The 22,372-nt window shown below is 40.5% G+C and overlaps 1 protein-coding gene across 1 annotated transcript in view; it reads right to left on the bottom strand.

Moving 5' to 3' along the window:
* The window catches only part of ZNF536 (zinc finger protein 536), a 567,281-nt gene that overhangs the window by 543,976 nt on the left and 933 nt on the right, over window positions 1–22,372 (bottom strand). The window contains exons 2-4 of the mRNA XM_082232846.1: window positions 21,861–21,959; window positions 12,083–12,200; window positions 7,438–7,586 (exon numbers count right to left, since the gene is read on the bottom strand). Coding sequence (XP_082088972.1) covers window positions 7,438–7,440 — 3 coding nt within the window. The 5' untranslated portion in view covers window positions 7,441–7,586; window positions 12,083–12,200; window positions 21,861–21,959. The remainder of the gene's footprint in view (window positions 1–7,437; window positions 7,587–12,082; window positions 12,201–21,860; window positions 21,960–22,372) is intronic.

Here is a 22,372-nt window from a genome sequence, read left to right as displayed (position 1 = left end):
AACAATATCTGAAATGTTCAAAGAATACCATGCCAGCACTTAGCTGGTGACACTTGAGATGAAGGAGATAATTGAAAGGATGATTGCACTAGCTTGTTGTACTCCATTGATAAGAAAGACTTTAGCGTCCATTCACTATGCTCAGCCATAATACAAGATGTCTAAAGGAAACAAAATGCTAGACTGCTCCAGAGTGACAATGCCTTGGAGCTACGGGGTGTTAAAACGAAAGATAAAACAAATGAGATAAAGAAACTGAGTTGTAAAGAGGATACTTGCTGACAAACATTTGGGCAACTACTCTAACACTAGAGCATCGTTTGAACGATCACCAGTGTTGCTTCCACCCACAACATCTCAAGTGAACAACAGGCCCTAAAACACAGAATCACTGCTTTAGAAAACAGGCTTATCAATTTTTTTGAAAGCAAAAGGCAACAGGGAGCATAGGTTTTCACAATCAAGACTTATCAGATATATTGGCTGCAAGTCCCAGGTTCAATCCCAGGCATCTTTGGCTAAACTTGGATGGGTTGTGTGTTTTATTTCATGGTTTTGTTTTGGTTTTGTCGGGGGGGGGTGGTTGGCTAAATATGAACAACCTGTCAGTTTCTGCAGCCTTCAGAACAATTTAAACTGCATTCAGAAAGCGAAGGAATAAACTACAGCTTCTGCTTAAACAACGTTGGATATCTTTTTCACTTTCAACCCTGCCCCCCTCAGCCTGCCTCTCTATATGAAGAGATGGAGAATGGTCTCACTGAAAGAGAGAGTACAACGAGCACACATTAAAGCAAAGCTTTGATTCTGAACTCTTTATCCTGAACTCTGAACAATGGACACTTATGAATCATTTGTGCCATACAGTGCAGTCTTTTGAATGAGTAACAAGAGAAATCAGTTTTGCTAATACAGTTCTCATCCTGTATCTCACATTCATCCAGATTTATAAATACACACAAGGACTAAAAGTTAGAAGACCAAGATCACATAGAGGATGTTGTGAGGGCAATATGCTGGACAAGCTGGGAAATTATTGTTGGCCCAACAGAATAACACATGGCATTCTTTGATATTTTCTGTTTAAGCTGTTTTGTCAATGGAAAGAAGGGCAGTTTGGGGCAGCCATGTTATTTTCCATACAATTCCACCTGAGAACAACAGACCATCACAAGTATCATTACTACTGGAAGCACTCGCTGTAATTAATTATTATTATTATTATTATTATTATTATTATTATTATTATTATTATTATTAACCCGCTATTCCTCCTGAAAAAGATAAAGGCAGAAATCACACAAGAAATAAAACAATTGAAACATCAAAGAAATACAACCGTAATTCCAGTACTGATGCAGACTGGGAAATATCTCTACTTAAAAGACTTGATGGAAGAGGCACATCTTCAGTAGGCACCAAAGAGACAACAGAGATGGTGCCTGTTTAATATGTGCAGAGCACAGCGACTGCCGGGGTATGTAAAGGATGAGACAACCTTTGGAGCAGCCTTTCTCAACCTTGGGTCCCCAGATATTGTTGGACTACAACTTCTATCATCCCTGACCGCTGGTCCCGCAAGCTAGGGATGATGGGAGCTGTAGTGCAACAACATCAGGGGCAGCCAAGTGGAAGGGGCCTGGATGGCAGACCAGGGCAGCAAAATTCTTGCTCTGGTCTGCAGGCCAGGGTTAAAAGCTGGATGCACCAAGCACTAGCAGCACAGTTGCACTGCAGGGAGGGTGCTGTGACTGGGCCCGCAAAGGCTGCTTTGGGGTACTCAAAGTGAGCAAGGAGCTCCAAGCTGTGGGCTTTTTAACTTTTCAAAAGAAAAGAAATAACTCTGACTAGAACACAGGTAATGCTAGAGTACTTGGACTACCTGAACCTTTATTCCTTATTCCTTCCTTCCTTCCTATTTCCATGTGGATTTTTTCCTTAAAATCTACACAAAAAATGGAATGGAGGGGACTTGTTCCATGCTCCCACGCAGAACTGGGACTTTAATGCATCCTTGCTTGGAACAGTCCACTCTTATTTGGAACAGCTATAATGCAAATTCTTGCAGAATTCAGCAGCTATTATGGAATTCCTGCAAAATATTTAATATTAATTACTTTAATATTAAGTTAAGTAGGGTGAGGGTGAGTGGAAAAGGCACTTCAGCCAGGGGGAAAGCCAGATTCACATATTGTTTCAGAAAGTGAAAATTTGGTGAGGTCTCCTTTAAATGTGATCTGAAATTAACTTCTCCCCCATCCCTGGGTTCAATCCCTGGCATGTCAAGATAGAGCTGGGAAGGACCCTTGCCTGCAATCTTGGACAGCCCAATTGACAATACTGTACTGAGTTAGATTGGCCAAGAGCCTGGTACGGTATAAGGGAAGAAGAGACATGAACAGATGCTGAAGCAATAATTGTCCAGTCCCATGGCAAGGATATACCAGAACATACTCATTGTCCCTTTCATGTGCTGCAATGGTTCCTTCATGAAAAGGGGAAAGAGGACCCTAACAGCAAGTAGGTTTCCACAGAATGGAAAGAGCAAGAAGGAAAATAAGGGGAAAAGAGAGTCAGTAATGCTTCTTATTTATAATGCCAAACCTGCTTTATAGAGTAAGAACCTTTTATGCACATCAATATTCTTATGTAGCTTACGTATATAAATGTGGATCAATTCATACATTTATTTAAAAGTGATAATAATCCATGTGTGCATTTCTTTCCTTTTCATTTTAGCATTGCATCAGGTCCTAACTGAAAACCCTTGAAATAACTGCTGGCTTGCTCATGGCCAATTCTGTGTCACTGCTATGAAATTAGTCCTGAAATTAAATGGCTCAACAGCGCTAAGACATTCCCCAACTACTCCAGCAAGCAGTCACTCACCTCTAAGGTTAACAGGATAAAGGCTGGATAAAGAAACTACTCATTATACCCGCTCTACAAAGAAGCAATTATGCGACTTTATAAAGTGGTTTCAAATATATTTTGCAAACTAGGACTCAAGACAAATATTAGAGGCAGCAAATTACAGTACTTAGGAGAATTATCACCCAAGTAAAGAGACTCTTAATCTATAAAAAATATCAACAAAAGATGTAAATATGGACTCCTCTATGGGTGGCATATCTCCAAGAAAATATACATCTAATCTCGCAGTGTGTAGCCTCCAATACCTGGGGAGAAGGTTAACAATTCAGAGCTGTTTCCTACAGCTATAGAATATATTTTGATGTAGATTTGCAGATATCAGAGACTTAAAATCTATTATATAATCATAGGGCAAGGGTAAGAAACCTGTGGATGTACTTTTTGTGGAAAAAGAACTACAATGCCGGTTTTCATTTTAATCAATTTTACACTGAGAATTTAAAGAGATTATGCTTTATTCTGGGGCATTCGGTTTTAACAATGTTTTTACTACCAAGAGTAAAATTGCAGGTTACATTACATCATTAAGCACGCATTGTATGTTCTACACGGAGATGCATGAAAGCAAGACAACGTGGTAACTAGTGGTATGAGACTTGTTCCAGCCCAAGGGTCAGAAACATGGCAACCTTGTAGGTAATGGTGCCCTCGAGGTCTCCCCCTGCTATCTGTAAATCCTCTGCCCTCACATAATTGCTCCACTTTTCCCCTTTGAAAAGGCAATAAAAGTGAAAGAGAAAGTCGGGGAAAGTCCTCTTCAGGTCTCAAACTGGCACCAGTAAACTTTTCCATTTCATGCCCCTTTCAAGGCTCAGAAAGAAGCTAAGTCACTAGGAAAGGAGTGATCCAGAGTGCCATGGGACACACATGTAATGGACCCCCCCAAAAAAAAAACCACACCATCAAACCATAGGTCACCTTGGTGCCCACAGAGATGTGCTGCATTCTGCTGGTGGTTCTGTTGTCAACCTATTTGAAAACAATGAAGACCCGTCTGTGTATGCACACTGGATCCATCTAATGGGGAACTTCTTGTGGCTCCCTACATCCCTGAAGTTCAGCTGGCCTTCACTAGGGACTGAGCCTTTAGCATGCCCTGTGGAAGTCCTTGAGAGTGGAGGTTCAGCAGGAACCATCCCTCCCCTTCTTGCAGAAATCATTTGTAAACTATATTGCTTAGACAGGTCTTTGTTATATGGATTTTCTTTTTAACTAATCAGTATTTATGTTTTCATGGATGTTTTCTGCTAATTTTATTCTTGTATGTTATAAACTGCCTGGAAATGTCTTGATGAATGTGTAGATTATAAATATGTAAACAAATAAAATAAACTATAACCCTTCTCCTGAAGGGGGAATCCCTCACCTTGTTGCAGATGCTTTTTGTTTTTTAAAAAAAACATGATAAACTAAAGCCAGTTCTTCATGCAAACTTCTTTCCACCTATAAATCATTTGGAGATGCCAATCATACTCAAAATCCATGTTGAAAAAATCTTTTTTAAATGAGCCTTTCCATTGATTGTACAAACCCTGCCTCACTTCAGACACCTTAATTAGTAGTAGATGATTAACTTCAGTTTGATCAAGGACAAGGAAATTTTTGAAGTATCCCCAAATTCTCTAAATGTTTCAATTGGGGAGGGAGTTTGGAACCATGCAGAAGATCACCACATTATATGGAATTTTCAGTGGCTTCTGCATCTCATCACAAGAATGTTCTCAGTCTGCTCCAGCATTTAATAGCTCCAGAACTCATCAAAGAATGCATTAAATCTGCTGAGATTCACTGGCAGGCATTTCTTTCCACAAATATATCCCAAACAATTTTTTAAAAATGTAGATTAGACAATAAAGCAATATGAAAGGATCAGTAGGTTTTCCATACTCTTATATACGATTCCTCTCCAACCCCCAGAAACATATGACTCTCAGCTAAGGGTTGTAACCAATGTCAGTCCTATGCAGAACAGACCCACTGAAATTGATGGGGATGACTAATTTACATTCATTAATATCAGTGGGTCTATTCTGAGGAAAACTAAAGTCACATCCACGTCATACTTTTATATAACTTTAACAGTAATGGAGAATCCTGAGAAGAGTAGTTTCCTAAGGGTACCAGCCTCTCAGACCTACAATTCCTAGCAACCTGATGGAGGAGGGGAAAGGGTAGGACTTCTTTCTTTTCTTGGACTCTTGGGTACCAATTACCATGGAGGATAGAGGAAAGCCTGTTTCACATTTCTACTTAGCTTTTGGAAACAATTCACACACAAAAATGTTTCCACAAGTGGGCAGGATGTTCGAAGGTGGTAAGTACATGTGAGGTGTGTGTTCACACTGTCTTTGAAATGGCTGTTCTACTCAGCAATAGCCTTTGTCTTAAGTGGCAAAGTCTTGCTAGCTCACTAGGTGACAACAATAGGCTATGCCTGTACTACAGTTGTTGGACAGCAAGCATCAGGAAGATGAAGAGTAATGGTGGTATTAGGTCGGAGGAGGAGAGCACAAGCAGACAGCAGAAATGACAGTCTGGATCACTTTGCTCACTTGCTGACTGTTACTCCCCTGATAGGTGGCCACTCAGATGAATCCTTCACAACCCCCACAGCCCTGCCTTGCCCATTGTTTGAAGTGAGCCCGCCACTGTCAGCCAGTCCACCAGTCAGACTTGATTGCCCAACCTGATATAAAATGTGCTGCCTTCAAGCACATGCAGTAGCCACCACTGCCAGCCAGCCCACTAGACTTCCCAGCTTGGTATCTTTTGTCCTGACACCTTGGGTCTGCTATTGGATAGAGATAGCATTGTTTGACACCAAGGGACTTGTAAACACAGGCAACAGCTATGTATGTTAAAGGAACAGTACATTACTTCCTGCCCAGTAAATGAAGAGCACATCATCCAAATGCCCTTATTTTTAAAATGAAAGAATTGACGTCTCCTTCTGGCAAGGATGGGGAACCTTTGAGGACAACACTCCCTTTTTGGGCAACCTTCCAGAGGATGCATACCTGTGGTAGATGCAGACAGAGGCAAAAGTGGACAGAGCAACAGATGTACATTTTACCTTTATACAGTAGGCCAGTTTGTAAACATACTCGCATTCTCCCCATCCAAGCAAGCTAGCAAGCAAGCAGCATTACCAGAGTTCAAGGACACATTCCAACTAGGCACAAAAACTCAAGGAGAGAGTGAAGCAGGGGCCAGTGAGCGGTACAGGCTGGGAAATGGGCTGAGGAAGAGGTGAAGCTTGTGCAGAGTCCCAAGGGTCAGATGGAGAGGCCTGGGGGGCGACATTTAGACCCTGGGTCTGAGGTCCCCCAGGTCTGCCTCACAGCTGGTACACTTTCCTTCTTTTCAGTTGAGCAGATACTATATCAGTATATGTGTCCCAGGCACTTAATGGATGTCATATATTAACAGATGGTCCTGTCCATACATTACGGCTGATCAGCAGGAGCTGTCGCTTTTGGTGGTCCTGTCTCCCCCTAAGTTATCAAAACTCAATACAACATGGCACCAAAAGTGCTCAAGGCCATTTCCTGTTGGCTGAGAAGAGTATGAGTCAGCACTGGAACTCTCTCTACAACTCAAGATTTTACTTTCTTAAAAAGAAAAGAAATGTCCTGACATTTATGGAGTACATTTTATTCTTGGAATCAGCTATGGAGCCAAATGCTTCTGTACTGCACCGCACAATCCTAACTACTGAGAAATTCTTTGAAAGCACTCTGTAAATTCCACATCCTTTGTATAGATTCTACGCCACACCACAAAATCAATACTATAATATTATGTCAAATTTGCATAGCACATGAAAATAGTCATATGCACTGAAGTGCACACACCTTGGAAAAAGCAAAACTCTGTACCAAATAAACCTATAGTTGCCAGATGTGTATTGATCCAGATACCTCTAGACCAGTGGTAGGGAACCTGCAGCCCTCCAGATGTTACTGGACTGACCATTGACCTTGATGGCTGGGGCTGATGGGAGCCGGAGAACAATAGCAGCCAAAGGCCTCAGGTTCCCCAACCCCTGAACTCTAAAACAAGTGATTTCTGAAAATATTATAAGGAGATTAAATGTATGGTGTGTAAGTAATCAGAATCTAAAGTAGCTGACATTCCCCCAAAGAATTCTGGGAACTATAGCACAGAACTAAAATTCCCAGCACACTTAACAAAATATAGTTCCCATAATTCTTTTTTTGGGGGGAGTCATGTGCTTTAAATGGATGGTGTGCTCACAACCTCAATGCCAAACCATGAGAGTATCAAGAGGCCTTTTTCCATGCTTATTTGGGGGAAAATATGTTCCAGAATTATTGAAGGGCTTATCAAAACTTGATTCTGTAATCTTACATTAAAAATATATATATTTAGACTCACTTTTAAAGTCTGAAATAGGATTACAACATAAAAACACTGTTACAGTATTATCTTAGCTTCAAAATATTTTACAGCCCATACAGAAAACAAAACCCTGTCACTTACCATTTTAACTGTTAGCACTGTTAACTGTAAAACACCTCCTTCTGTTTCCTTCCCAGAACCATGGCGGAACACATGAAAGGTCAAATATGTAAGATGGAATTCTAACACACCGAGATTTCACTCCCATGTTAATGCACCTCAGATCAAGCCTGCAAAAGTGAAAATAATAAATTTAGGGAAACAAGCAAAATGACCCTACTGGTTGGTTGGTTTCCTAGATATCATCTACATATTTTAGAAACGTACAACCTTCTAATAGAAATGAATAAACTACTCAACCATAAAGTTGCTATAGAAGATATTCTTGTTCTGATTGGAAAGGGCATCTGCTATCTGCAATATTGATAATACTTTTCAAATTTCATCTGCTTTTGTTTGCATTCTGTGTCGTCTGTTTAAACACACTGGGAATAATAATGAATCCCTGCATTATCTTCACTTTTTCAAGGCCGAACATATAACTTTATCACAAAAATAATTAAAATTCTTTGGCACTCTTGTATCTTTTCCATTAAACGTTATCAAGCAGTGACAATAAACTAACATCAGTCCAAGGCTGCCCATATGCTGCTTTTTTAAAAAGAATGCATTTGTCCCAGGGTGAGATACATGAATTTTGTGTTTACAGGGTCAAAGAATTCTGAAGTTTTTTATAGTGTTAGGACTATAAATCTGGGTGCGCACATAAGCAAGGATCATTAGGTAAAGCAGGGATACCTATAAACTTGTTAAAATGTCTCTTAATAGACAAATCTTAGCCACTTTATAACTCAGGGTGTGATAGATGCAAAGGGCTGGCACAATATCTCAGGCTCCAATTCTCAAAGAATATCACAAGCACAGAATCCTCAATGGGGCACTTTCCTCCTCTGCCCCATTTCCATGCTTATAAAAGGCTCAAATGGAACCCGGGCTTAGCTACTTTTTGTTGCAGAATGAGCCTTCAGTGCCAGGTCCTGAAATATTTAAAGACAGTGTTTAAGCATATACACACTGCCTTTTTCTCATCAGTAAATAACCACAACAGCTACCACATACCTTGGATTCAGAGGAAGTGCTCCCAGGCCAGAGACCAAACTGTATTTGTTATCTGGCATCAACTCCTTTTTTAAAAGGAATTAAGCAGTGATTTTACACACAGTTAGGCTATGTACACAAATAGCCACTGAAACTCACAGGGGTTGGGTTTCTTCACAGTACGCTTTTGTATACAAGGGTTTGCAACTGTACACCATTATCAAAAATGGCAGCTATGATCCATGTTGCATGTAAACACAATTGGGGGTGTTTTCAAGCTAGTGTGCCATGGTGTTCTCTATTCCCCTCCCCTCAATTAGTGTTCCATATATATATATATATATATATATATATATATATATATATATATATACACACACACACACACACACACACACACACACACACACACACTGTTTTGTAAAAATATATATATTTTAGGCAAAAATTCATCCAAACATATGTAATTTACAGGGAATTCAGATTAAACACTGATAAATGTTCATGAGGACATTTTTTTAAAAAAACCAAATTGATGTGACTATATTCATAATTTTAAGTTTTTGAATTTTTTTACTGTTGTTGTTTTTATTGCTGTAACCCATCTTTAGACCTTAGAGTGAACAGCAAGTAATAAACAAAAATAATAACAGTAATAGTCCAACAAATTTCATAGGCCCAAGGTTGAGAAAGGCTGCCTTAGAGGGTTGTTGTAAGAATGACAGCTAAACAATGCACATGAAACACTTCAAAGATTGATTTCTTATTAACTATTCTTATCACCTAACTTTTTTTCAAGGAACAAAAAGTAACACAGATAGTCACTGACCCCCCCCCCCAGCCATGCCCCATTTCACTGCCACAACAACCCTGTGACATAGGTGAGACTGAGAGAGTAATCCAGCAAGTTGTTGGGTGTAGTAACTTTGATAAAAAATGGCTACAGAGAAAAGCTTTAAAAACACCCCTCCCCCTCCTCAATATCTCATCAAGTTCACAACTTCATTTCATTAAAATAAAACTTTAAAAAATTGTGAGACTGGTATTGCATCTTATCCAGTTTGACCATAGAAGCTAATTAAAGGGTGGAAGATTTTCCTCAAGCAGTGTTCTCACGTAACAGGATTTTTTCTCCCTGATAATAATATAAATAATAACTACTGAATGCTGATGCTCCAGTCTTTTGTTGGATTGGCATACGGCATGAATAGTTTTATTGATACTCACTGTATACCATGTGGATGAAAGACAGTCTGGAGATATTTTAAATATAAATAAATACTGTAATAAGTAATAACATGCAGGACAATCAACGCACATTGGCAAGAAAGGCAGAGCCGCAACACAAGCAGCTTATAATTTTAACACTGGCAAAGGGAGAGGAAGGAAGAGAGGAAGGGCTATGGCTTACAGTAGAGTCCATGTTTTGCGTACAAAAGCCCCCAGATTCATCTTCTTGGCATCTCCAGGAGCTGGGACTGCCCCCTGCCTGAAACCCTCCTGAGCCTGCATGGTGCAGTGGTTAGACAGCCGGACTAGTACCTGGGAGACCAGGATTCAAATACCCACTTGGGCATGAAGCTCATTGGGTGACCTTAGGGGCCAGTCACTGCCTCTCAGCCTAACCAACCTCCACAGGGCTCTTGTGGATATTAAATGATGAGAGGGAGAACCTTTGGGCTCCTTGAAAAAAAAGATGGGATATAAATGCAACAAACAAACAAATCACGGAGAGCCACTGTCAGTCAGTGTGTAGACAATGCTGAACTATATTGGCCACTGGTCTGACACAGTATAAAGCAGCTTCCTCTGTTCCTAGGAGAGTGGTGAGGGTAACACGGGACAAATATGGAGCAAATGGAAGCAGTTAACTGATACATAGCCTTCTTTTTAGACGTGGATCATGTCTGAGGCATAAAGCCAATTCACAGAATATGTGGGTATTCAAAATTTGGAAGGGGGATTTGATGGGAGAAAGTGGGCACAGCTTGATGTAATGAGGCTTCACACTGGAATTTTTAACTGAACATTTTGTCCTTACTACATTGGAACCAATGTCAGCTTATGTTGTAAACTTAAGGCTGTTCTGCTCACTTCAGTGTCACCCATACACAGCATTGCATAGCAATGAGCCCTCTTTCCTAAACAAGTAACCGGAACTGAGTTACTAAACTGATCCATCAGTATAATTGAAGAACTTCCATAGGAAGGCAGAAATGTTAGAGAGACATTAAATTCTCTCTGAGTGTGTTTTGTTAGCTCTTTCTCTCTCTCAAAAATCAGAAGCAGAATTCCTACAGTCCTGCGTCTCATGTGGAATGCTTAAGCAAGAAATCCATAACTTTTAATATGATGAGATTGTCCTGCTAGAGGAGATGGATTTTTTCCAATATCCCTGCTAACAAACAAGGTGAGTTCCCTGTATCAGCACATTTCAGTTTTCTATTCCACAACACTCACGTGCTGCATTTAGAAGGAATACATAGCTCAGTATTTTAAAATCACATTATAAATGAGATATGTACACAAGGATCAGCTGACAGGCAGATGTCTTAACAGCGGAATTTCAGAACAGCAAATGCTTTTGGAACCAGATGCATTTAACAGCTCTGAAAAATTCTCCATCATTTTTCACCTGCAAAACCTGCCCCCATTGGAGCAGCTAATAAAAGCCAAAGTAGATGTAACAATAGTAGACATGTGTGCGTTTTCCAAACATGGATCTGCCCCAAGATGTGAAGCGACCATTTCTCACAGTGAATGCCCCCCACTGCTAACCCCTCTAAAGCTCTTCTCTCCAAGCTGTGGCATTAGAATTCGGCTAAAGAGTGAAGCACCTGTCGGGGGACAGACACTGATTAGGAGTGTTTATTTGTATTGCTTTAAAACCTGTTTTAGTTGTTTTCACTGTGTGGTTGTAAACTGCTTTGAGATTTAAGTGAAAGGTGTGTCATAAATTAATAAAATAAAAAACAATGCTTTCATGGCTTGAAAAACATGAGCATTACACTACAGCGCCAACAAATGGTCTCAGTTCTTCTCCCTTCCTCACTGGATGGGGAGACAGAAAGGAAGATCCCATAGTTCTGCAGCCCATTTATAATACATTTAAGCATGAACATTACTCGTATGCAGTGCTTTTTTCTAAATAAATAAATAAATAAATAAATAGTTTAGGGGTATTCTCATTTTCCTACTCATATTGAAATACTGCCCCTCAATGAGGCCGAACTTAGATTCACAAAATGTTTAGGGGTATGCGCACCCCCGCCCCAAAGAAAGCACTGCTTGTATGTATGGTCACTTTTTCAGAGAGAGAATAGAAAACTGCAGCTGTGCATACACATAAAGAGAGTGGATAGTTGCATCATGTTATGCAGCACAGACCAGGGGCTTCAGGGGACACTTTACAGAGAGACGATCCTTGGGTATCCTTTTATTTGCACCACAAAGCTATTATATCACACATGGATAGCAATAGCATTTTCTGTGGTACCACAGCCCAAGGCCTCTGCAGAAAGGAGAGAGGGATATAAGAACACCTCCTAACTAAGTTGGGTAGTTTTGTCACTCTGCCCCAGGGGAAGTTCACCAAAACAAAGTACCTGGAAGGGAAGACAACACTTACACCTCAGCTTCCTCCCGTAGGATAATGGCTGCCTTAGTTGTTCCTGATGACTGGGGAAGACCCATCAGATCTGAGCTCTGTTTATCACCTACAAGCCTCCTTCAATCCACATTCTTGCCTGTAAGAAGGTGCAGGATTTTATTATTGAAATGGAAGGCCCTTCCTTCTTTCCCCAGCCTGTTAGATAAGCCACCATCAGCTGCTCTGTATTGCTTGTTAATTGCAGTACACACCATACATTTAAAGCAAACCCCTAGGATTCATTGGGGAGGGAAAATGTGATTTAAATATGTGGTGTGTATGCAGCTGTAGCCACCCTGGAAGTAGCTCATTTTGTTTGCCAGTGAGGGTGGTGTCTTAAAGGGAACTTTCACCCTACATTCTCTTTTGGGTGGGGTGGGGATAAAGATGTCGTGTAAGCAGAGCTGCCTGCTGGTCAGCCTCATGCCATGTCTTCTTCCCCAGTTCCAAAACCCCTGCAAATAGTCCTAGCATCTACCACAAACATTAATATTTCAGGTAATGCTAAATAAAAAAGGGCATTACACTTCATCTGCATTTTCACTTAATGCTAATACAGGCGCTTGTCAGTAGATAGAAAAGTAACAGGAGACAAGGGTTTATTTTTATACCTCACACAACAGCAACTGGTGACTTTCCTTAGATCACTGTATGTGTGCAGGCACTTGCATTCCCCCCCCTTAACTGTTGAAATGTTTTAGACAGATTTTTCCCTCCCACCCCTACTCTGTTCCTCATTCAAAATAAAAATAATTTTAGACCATCTCTGACATTCTAATTTCAACAACCAAATAAGAAGATAGAAATTGCTTTTGCCTTAGATACAGCAGTTCAGTGTAAAAAAATTTAAAACCTTCTCCTCAAGGTTGACAAAGGGCAATTTATTTTTGGCCTTGTTCACATTGTCATTTTTTCAGGTTTCCTCTGGCCCATCTATGAACCATGTGGGGGAAATGTACCCTATAGCTGTGGGTTTTCTTCAAGTTTATTACACTGATTATTACAGTGATAATAAGGTATCCCTGATATTGTGCACTGCTCCTCTACACTACACTACACCACACCACCACCACCCTAATTGAGACAGAGAAATTAAGAATAGTAATTTCCCAAGGTTCCTCTAGCAAAACATGGGAGCAGAACACAAGGTGGAGGGCAGAGGAGGGTGACCAATATGGCAAAGGGTCTGGAAACCAAGTCGTATGAGGAATGGTTGAGGAAACTGGGTATGTTTATCCTGGTAAAGAGGATAGTGAGAGGAGATATGATGGCCATCTTCAAATATCTAAAAGGCTATCACATGGAGGATGGAGCAAGCTTGTTTTCTCCAGCTCCAGAGGCTAGGACCTGAGCCAATAGAGTCAAGTCACAAGAAAGGAATTGCCAACTAAACATCAGGAAGAACTTTTTGACAGTAACAGCTGTCTCCTATGAAAGGTGCTGGACTCTCCTTCCTTGGAGTCTTTGAAGCAGACATTGAATGGTCATCTGCTATGTATGTGCTAGTTGAGATTCCTGCATTGCATGAGATTGGAATTGATGACCCTCAGGGTCACTTTGACCCCACTATTCTATGATTCTATGAACAATACTTTAAATTAAAATTGGGATAAGTTGGATCCAAAGGTTCCCTTCCAAATGCAGAAGGCATATTTTGCTCATTGGAGAACTGTTTCCTCATGCAATTTGTGATACAACTGTGTGGTGCCATCTTGCACAAATTCTTCCACTTGTACAGAAAGGTTGAGGCAAGTTGATGCACAATAATTGATATGCAACCTGCTTATTACAGAACTGTATGTAAACTCTCAATCTATCAATCAATCTTTAATGACCAGCACCAAAGAAGCAAAATAGGAAACACACAAAAGTCATTATCCAGATGTCTGTAATAGCATAAAAGCAAATAAAATAAATTATATGAACTGTGTGGACTCTTGCACACGCTCTTGCTGAAGAACACGATTGGCCTCCAGTGACTTTTTTAAAAAATCTAGCCCACAGTGTTTGAAGTATAAGTTCATTCTACAACTGTCATTTTGAAATAAAAAAGGCATGGACTTGGGAACCAACTGAAGAGTCCTTGCTTGCCTTAGAGAAGGCTTATAGGGTACACATTTGTAGTAATTGCATGGTATCTAAGAGTGCCATATTCTTGACTGCTTTATGGACCTCTTTTGTGATGTTGAATTCATTGCCCCACTGAGGTTCCACCCATGAAGTTACTCCTGATTTATGCTGGCATAAATGTCATAATTTAGTTTACGAGTAGAGAGTTGTGTATTTTTCAGAATCTAACTGAAGCTCCCCTTCCAGGGCAATTTATTAGAGCTAGCTAGTTCTGCACTGAAAGGAAACCTGTGAGAATGGGGCAATGCCAAGAGAAAATTGGCCCAACATAAACTCAAATCCCAGAGGACTGGCAAAGAGTGAATGTGCAAGAGCAATTTCAGCTCAGCAGTGCTCAAACTGCTATGACATGCTAGTCCGAACAATTGAATTTTGATCATCCAATACAACACTTAACGTCTGGGTAGAATTGGTGCACCAATCAGAAGAGCAGTCTACCACTTGAGACAGGTTAGTACAATCAGCTTAGGAAGCTGCCTTGTATTAAGTAAGACCATTGGTTCATTTAAGTCAGTATTGTCTACATCAACAGATATCAACTCTCCAGGATTTAAGAACATAGGCCAGTGGTCTATCTAGTTCAGCATCCTTTTCTCACAGTGGTCAACATGATGTTGATGATATACCCCTCCTTTTTCCCTGATGGAGCTCAAGATGGCTTACAGAGAAAAACAAGAATTGATAAAATAAAAGACAACAATTAAAAATAAATAAAACATCAATAGAATTAAAACTATATAAAACTATATATACAAATAGTTGCAATAAAAACAGCACAGCACCAGCCAGTTCATTAAAAGCAGTCATTTCCCAAAAGCTTGTTCGAACAAGGAGGTCATCACCTGCTGGCAGAAGGACAAGAGGAAGCTGGTCTAGCTTCTCCAGAGAGGGCGTTCCAGAGTTCAGGAGCAGGGAGTCTGGGATGCCCGTGGGACACCCACAAGAAGGACCCAAGCACAACAGCACTCTCCTGCGGTTTCCAGCAACTGGTATTCAGAAGTTTTACTGCCTTCAACAGAGTCTTTCCCATTCCTTCCTGGAGATGACTGGGGTTAAACCTGGGCACTTTTGAATGTAACACATGTCCTCTACCACCAAACTGTAGCCCTTCTCAAGAAGTCTTTAAGGATATACAGTGGTACCTCAGGTTACATACACTTCAGGTTACAGACTCCGCTAACCCAGAAATAATGCTTCAGGTTAAGAACTTTGCTTCAGGATGAGAACAGAAATCATGCAGTGGCAGCGCGGCGGCAGCAGCAGGAGGCCCCATTAGCTAAAGTGGTGCTTCAAGTTAAGAACAGTTTCAGGTTAAGAACGGACCTCCGGAATGAATTAAATACTTAACCTGAGGTACCACTGTAATTTGCTGAACAGCAGCCTGCAGCCTAGTTTGGTGCAGGATCTGGGATGAACTAGCTTGCAGTTACTCCCTTCTGGAACCTGACTTTGATCCAGCAAAAACACCAGCCTTTATTCTTACAAGTGTCTCAGCCCCACTATTTTGCTTCCCATTTCCTCTGCCTTTGTTCCTTCTCCTAGCCTCATTCTGTCGCTGTCAGATCTGCACTTCTACAATATTTAATTAGCCTTAAATATAGCAGAGGTCCTAGTGATCTTATCTTAGCTGGGGTACTGTGAATAATCTGATACTAATACCACCACTTTTCATGAAAAGTACTTGGGATAATAACTGCAGTGAAAGTATTCGCTTCTTCACTCTTCACTTATTCTTTCACCTTTAAATGGTGAAGCTGCTCTTCACTGCTTCTCCTGGAACTGTGAGAGATGCATATACAGTAGATGCCAGATTAGGTTAACAAATGTTTGAAAACATCACAAAACACTACAATGGTGACAGCCCTGTTCTATTGCCTGATTACTTACACTATTAAAACCAAAGCTTACATCTTCCTTAGCAGATCTGGAATTAACTTAAATTTGAACGGGTTGGCTTCATTGGATTGCTAAATGGGCTACCCAGAACATCCCAACCATGATGGCTTTTCGGGGGGGGGGGTGTCTTGCTCTGCCCCTCCTCAATCTGTCCTAGTAGTTGCAAGAAGCTCTATAACATGTCATATAAGATCTCTGTTGGATCCATTATGTCTCCTTTCCATTTGTAGCCAACCAAAGCAACATTACGGCGGTGATGTGTTTCCAGCTACTCCACCCACTGCTTTTGGAAGCCTTATAAGAAACTGCTGCAGGAGATTGTGAACAACATCATGAGAGAGAGGGGTTTCCAGGACCCAGGTGAAGCTGTCAAGCTCCCTTACTATTTTGGCTACTGCCAGGAGTTGTTAATGTAATCTTGTTATATTTATAGTACTGAGATGTTGTGGGGCTTTTACATGTTGTTATATTTGATATTGTTTTATTATGTTACTATGAAACTGTGCAATGGTTTAAGATGCATACCTGTTTTCTTTGTTGTAAGCTGCTTTCAGAATGATTCTTTTGGAGGAAAGGCAGCATACAAATAAAATGATGATGAAGAAGACAAAGAAGCCCACAGCGCATTTACCATTTTACCCCATTCCCAGTAAAGGCAGCGTGCCTCTGAACTTAGATATGTACTTTATTTCTCATGGATAAAAGCTGTTGATAATCCTATTTTCCTCCATGAATTGGTCTAACTCCCCCTCTGAAGCCATCCAAGCCATACAAAAATAAGAACAACCCTGCTGAATCAGACCAGTGACCCGTCTAGTCCAGTATCCTGGTCTTGCAGCGGCCAATCAAATGCCCCAATGGGAAGCCTGCAAGCCAGTGGGCATCATCACACCTTGAGGCACCAAATTCCCTAAACTGATTCCATGTTTCACAAATAAATACTTTGTCCTGAACTCACTGCCAACCAACCTGTAGTAGTTTGTTTCGCTCCAGATAAATCACAAGCTGCAGCAAAGCTGTGTTCTTTGCTTACCACTTGTGGCTTGTCCATGGGAGGCAAGCCACGAGCCCATGTTAGGGCACAGTGCAAGCAGGACTGACAGAGCAAAGCAGCCACATTTTCTTCTGTTAGCTTCTGCATGCTTACACATGCACACTTAGCCACGATTTGGTTTTAGAGGTATGTGTGAATGGGCCCTATGTGAATTTTAGTTATGTTTGGTTAGTATCTGAAGCTGAGAAATTACAAACAGCTTATTTGAGTAAAGAACTGCCATTGGTCGTCCATCTAGGTTAAAGGCAAATTAATATCATTTTAGCATTAGAAGGGCAACTCTTACTTATCTTTAAAAATCCACCCAGAGGCATGGAGAATTTTCATCAGAGAGAGCTGGATGATTGGAATTCAGTGTACCTTGGGGGGGGGGGTCCTGCTGCCAATGGTTTTAAATAACAGGTGCTTTCCTGTCCCAAAGGCAAGGTGCCATTCTTTAATTTGAGGTTATCCTGTCACAATTTTTCTAACTCCCCCCCCCCATTCCTTTCAGATTGCAAGCCTGAGGGCAGATATTGTCTTAACACTGACATTTGTAAGCCACTCCAGGGGTTCTTCTTTGGCTGAAGAGCAGGATAAAAATGCTTTAGATGAATAAAGTTATTTTGAGGGAGATAAATCAGTGTTCCGGATGCAGTGGTTGCACCCATTGGCCCTATCCTGGCTACTGTGGATAGGGGTGGATTTTAACAGCTGGCTGGCCCCGTGCCTCCAGGCTGCCGGGGGATGGCTGCTTACCCTCTTTGGGAGTAGGTGGCACTTACGGCCCCTTGCAGGTCTGCTGCCATCCCTGGGCAGCCTGGACATATGGGCCAGCCAGCCATTAAAATCCATCCCAGCTGGCCACAGGGCAGGGCAGGGTTGCCCTCTGAATCCCCAGTTTTTGAACCAGCCAGTCAGGAGTCCCCTGGCAGACTGAACCTTGCTGGTGGACCCTGAGCCAGAGCTTTCCGCTCAGATCTGCCAGCGACACATGAAAGCCGATAGGGCAAATCCTTTACAAGCAAAGGCCCCAGTTTCACTCCTTGCCCTCTCCAGCTAGGGCTGGGAACCCCGCTCCCTCTGAGACTGTATACACACTAGCAGTTTAAGATGCAGCGGGGCCATTATTTTTTCTCAGTTCAGATCGAAACAGGTTTAGTGGGGAAAAACACATCCATACAAAGCATTTCCTAAGATATGACAGGATGGATGTGTTCCCAGGGTGTTCACAGCCTGAAGTCCTGGGGAGCTGCTTTCAGCTAGTGGAAATGAATACAGTGGAAACAACTCCAATGGTCTGACTCCGTATAAAGTGTTCTCCTTGTGATTACTATTCACATAACACTCAATGCTTTCTGACAGAGTCAGTTCACACAGTCAGCTGAGCCTGTCTCATCATGCTAAATAAAGAATAGGTTGTACACACATGTGTGAACCTGGATTACATATGTGTGTTGGGGAGAGGGAAAATAAACACAAATATATTAGAGAAAGTATCACAAAAAGGCCGGATTCTTCTCCTTTACACCTATGCAACTGCTGAACACAGGCAGTTTTTGTAAATCCATGATACTATGCTTTTGGGGTTTGGGTGGGGGTCAGCTGGTCACGAATCAGAATAACCTTTCATGAGTTCTTTCATCCTGCCTTTAAAGTTGCTTTCCTCCCTACCCACTTATGCTAACATTCAGAGGCAATCAGCAAAATAATAATTTCACATTTTCAGGCCATTACATTATGTGTTGCTTTTGTCAATGGTAACTTTTTAAAAAGGTAAAATTTCTTTGCATATTGACTGCCAGCCCTGCACAGATGTAATGGCATCAGCCACTGCACCACATGATGAAATAAAAATTAAATTGTAGTTGGGGGCTTTTAAATCAACTCAATTAAAATAAAGAGATTCTTGGCTTGATATAGGGAAATATTTGTATTTCCAATTCTATTTGTTAATACATTGACATATGTGCTATTTTTTAAATGTAGCACTAAGTGCACTTTCTGTCAATGCCATAGATTTTTTAATAGACTGAGAAAATGCATTTCATTTCTTCTTATTTTCCTTCAATACATCATTTGGTTCTGCTTTTTGCCTGCATGAAATTCATTTTCTAATGGAAATATTTGTTTTGTAAATCAAATATGTATTATGCACAAAATGCAAAGCACAAATTAAATTATGTTAATGAAATGAAAGAGATATGAAATGCATATTTCATGGACAAAACATAACCTCAGCAAACAACCATTTCTTGATAAAATCTTTAAACACAATCTCATTCTGTGACAGACATATTGTTAAAGCAGATAGCACCTCATTTAAATGGTTTCCTTTAATATTAGTGCTTAGTATATAATTGTAAATAACTTTTGGGATGAAAAACCAATAATGAAATACTGTCTTTAATAGTTTGCTATTGATGTCAGCATAAAATTTGTAGTAGTTGAATATTGGAAATTGGGAGTGGAACACAATATAGTCAAAAGCTGTAAATGATTGCATATTTAAATAGAGCTGACTAAGGCAAAGATGTTATAGATATTAGTAATAGGCAGAAAATTATGCTGACCTAACATTATTTGACAAAACCCACTGTTTTAAATTATATATTGGTTACACTTAATGAATAATAGATTTTGTAGGTGTTGTTTTTCTGATCATAATGCTGATGATACCATATGCAGGATATTCCTCAGTCATCTATCTGACAATAAAACAGGTGGACATCACAAAGGGGACCAGAATTTAATATATGCATGCCTCTGTATAAATCAATGATGGAGCCACACCTTTGTGTGCTGCTGTATATGGCTCTAGACTGCAATGTGGAAAAAAAGATGACAGCAGAACGACTAAAAAGAAGGGAGGGAATCAACAAAGATTGTAAGAGAGTGGGAAGAGATTACTCCAATGCAAGAAATTGCTACAAAGGGAGGATTCTTCAATAGAGGTGGGGAGGGGAATGATGACAAGTGTAAAAATTATTAGGATTTAAGATTGGTATGGGAAGCAGGGGAGAATAACTCCCCACCCCTGAAAGTGGATGCATTAGCCTTCAGCAGAAAAGTGATAAGAAGTGCAGTTGTACCGGACCATTTCGGACCATTTTGGATAACTTGGAATAGATGTGTGTCATGCATGTGTTATCAACTAAACACCTGGCTTATGGCCCATTGAAGAGTGACTTAGAGGTGTGGGCTGGCTGGAAGAGTTAGTTTCTGCTCTGTGCAGGCTCCCAGACCTCATCATATTTCAAGGATGCTTGAGCTATGATTCCTGCATTGCAGAGGGTTGGACTAGAGTACCTTCCAGCTGTACAACTCTATGGTCTCAGTTGTTAGTGGACTCTCCTACATTGGAGGTTTTTAAACAGCATTGCAGGAATTTGAACAAAAGGACCCTTGGGGTCCCTTCCAATTCTACAATTCTATGATCAAGAATAAAGCTTCATTTGCAATTAGCTCAACCTACAGTGCGTTCATACATCCACAGCAGAAGACAATAGTCAGCCAGCTCAAAGCACATTGCTTCTTGCAGAATAACAAAGCAGCTTGCTTGTCATCACATGGCCAAGAGTGAGATGAGGAACTTTCAGGTCAGAGTGAGATGTGGAACTTTGTTCACATGCCTCATTGCAGGTTTAACATCCATTTGACCAAGCAGTAATGTAATGATCCAATGGCCATTGCACTGCACTGAACAAGTATGACACACACTGAACTCTCTGTGAGCAAGTTGTCGTCATGTTTGGTCACATGAATTGGCTCTACCTGGTTCAAAGGAAGCACCTTTTTCAAGCCCATTGGGAACAATGGTTAAATACCTGGAATGACATTATGGCTAGACCATGCTAAAATTAGAAGATAAATGCATTTTTAAAAGACTACAACAATCATTGCCACCTGCTTGTAGGAAATAGTAGGAACTAGCAATGATACCTCATTTTCAAAAATTAGACAACTTCATGGAATAGCAATTAACTAAGGGGGTCAGTGCACTCTCCTCTTTCCAAGAATGCACTTAGGCCCAATATACTGAGAGAAGGTGGGAGTGATCAAATTGACAATAGCTTTTCTGTACTGTTCTGTAAGTTTCCCCCACATGTCCACACCAGCCCACTAGTTTAATAACACAGGCTATTAGGGATGCAGGGCAGGATAGGGAGGTAGCATTGGATTAAGTTCTCATTGAAAGGCAAATTCACACTTTCTGAAAGGATATAAGAACCAAAACACACCCATCCTTCAAATTTTGCACTTATTCAAATTTTGCAGCACAGTTTTCTACCATATGATTTTACAAAAATGCTTATAGTACGGGGAAATGTGCATGCAAATGAACATGTTCATGAAAAGAACATACAAAAATACATTGTATTACCGGTAGGTACAATCCCTGACAGAATGTATACATGAGTCAAAGTTGCAGACAAAAATGTGTTTATTAGGGGGGATTTGCACTAAAATGCAGGTGAATTTTTATGAGGATTAAAAAAAAACTTGCAAAATGCTGTAGTAATGTGGAGAACTGTGCTTCAGAATAAAAACAAAAAGAAAAATGGAAAGAAGCAAAATTGACAGATATATAAAATATTATATTTGCTCATCATAGAACCAAATGGGATTTGTTTGTGACGTGGCTAGCTGGCTCTATGTGAAGTTTACCAATAAAAATTGTGTTACTTAAGTACTCACTGTGGTCCTAGTGATCTTTCTAAACTGGGTTCAGGTCTGGTTGACGGCACAAATGATTACTTGAACTCAAAGATATAGCCAGCAACAAACTGTTCAAGTCTGAAGAAACAAAATAAGTAACAATTTATTGTTTTAGTGCTGTAATACTGCAGGGAATTATTTTAATTCACCTTAGTCTATTGATTTCAGGGTGTTTTTTTAACACTTTGAGGTCCATACATTTAGGAGCCACGCTTTTTGTGTTTGGAAGTTGTTTTTAACTGTTTTACTATTGTGTTTCAATGTTGCAACCCTCCCTGGGACCTTAGGGTGAGGTGGTGGGGGAGGGGGACAACAACATTTTACTACTGTTGTACATCATTTTGGTGCTTCTGGTGGAAAGTGTTTCTAAATTCTGTTAAATAACAAATACTGTTGTTTTCAAAGTAAACATCCCACAAATCCTGAGGCAAAGTGCCTCGTCAAGGAGAGGCCAACCTGAGGACACAGGCCCATGTCGAAAGCCAGCTTTT

The sequence above is a fragment of the Podarcis vaucheri genome, assembly GCF_965113315.1.
Source record: "Podarcis vaucheri genome assembly, chromosome: 7".
NCBI classification, from domain to species: domain Eukaryota; kingdom Metazoa; phylum Chordata; class Lepidosauria; order Squamata; family Lacertidae; genus Podarcis; species Podarcis vaucheri.
This window is presented reverse-complemented; position numbering and strand designations above follow the sequence as displayed.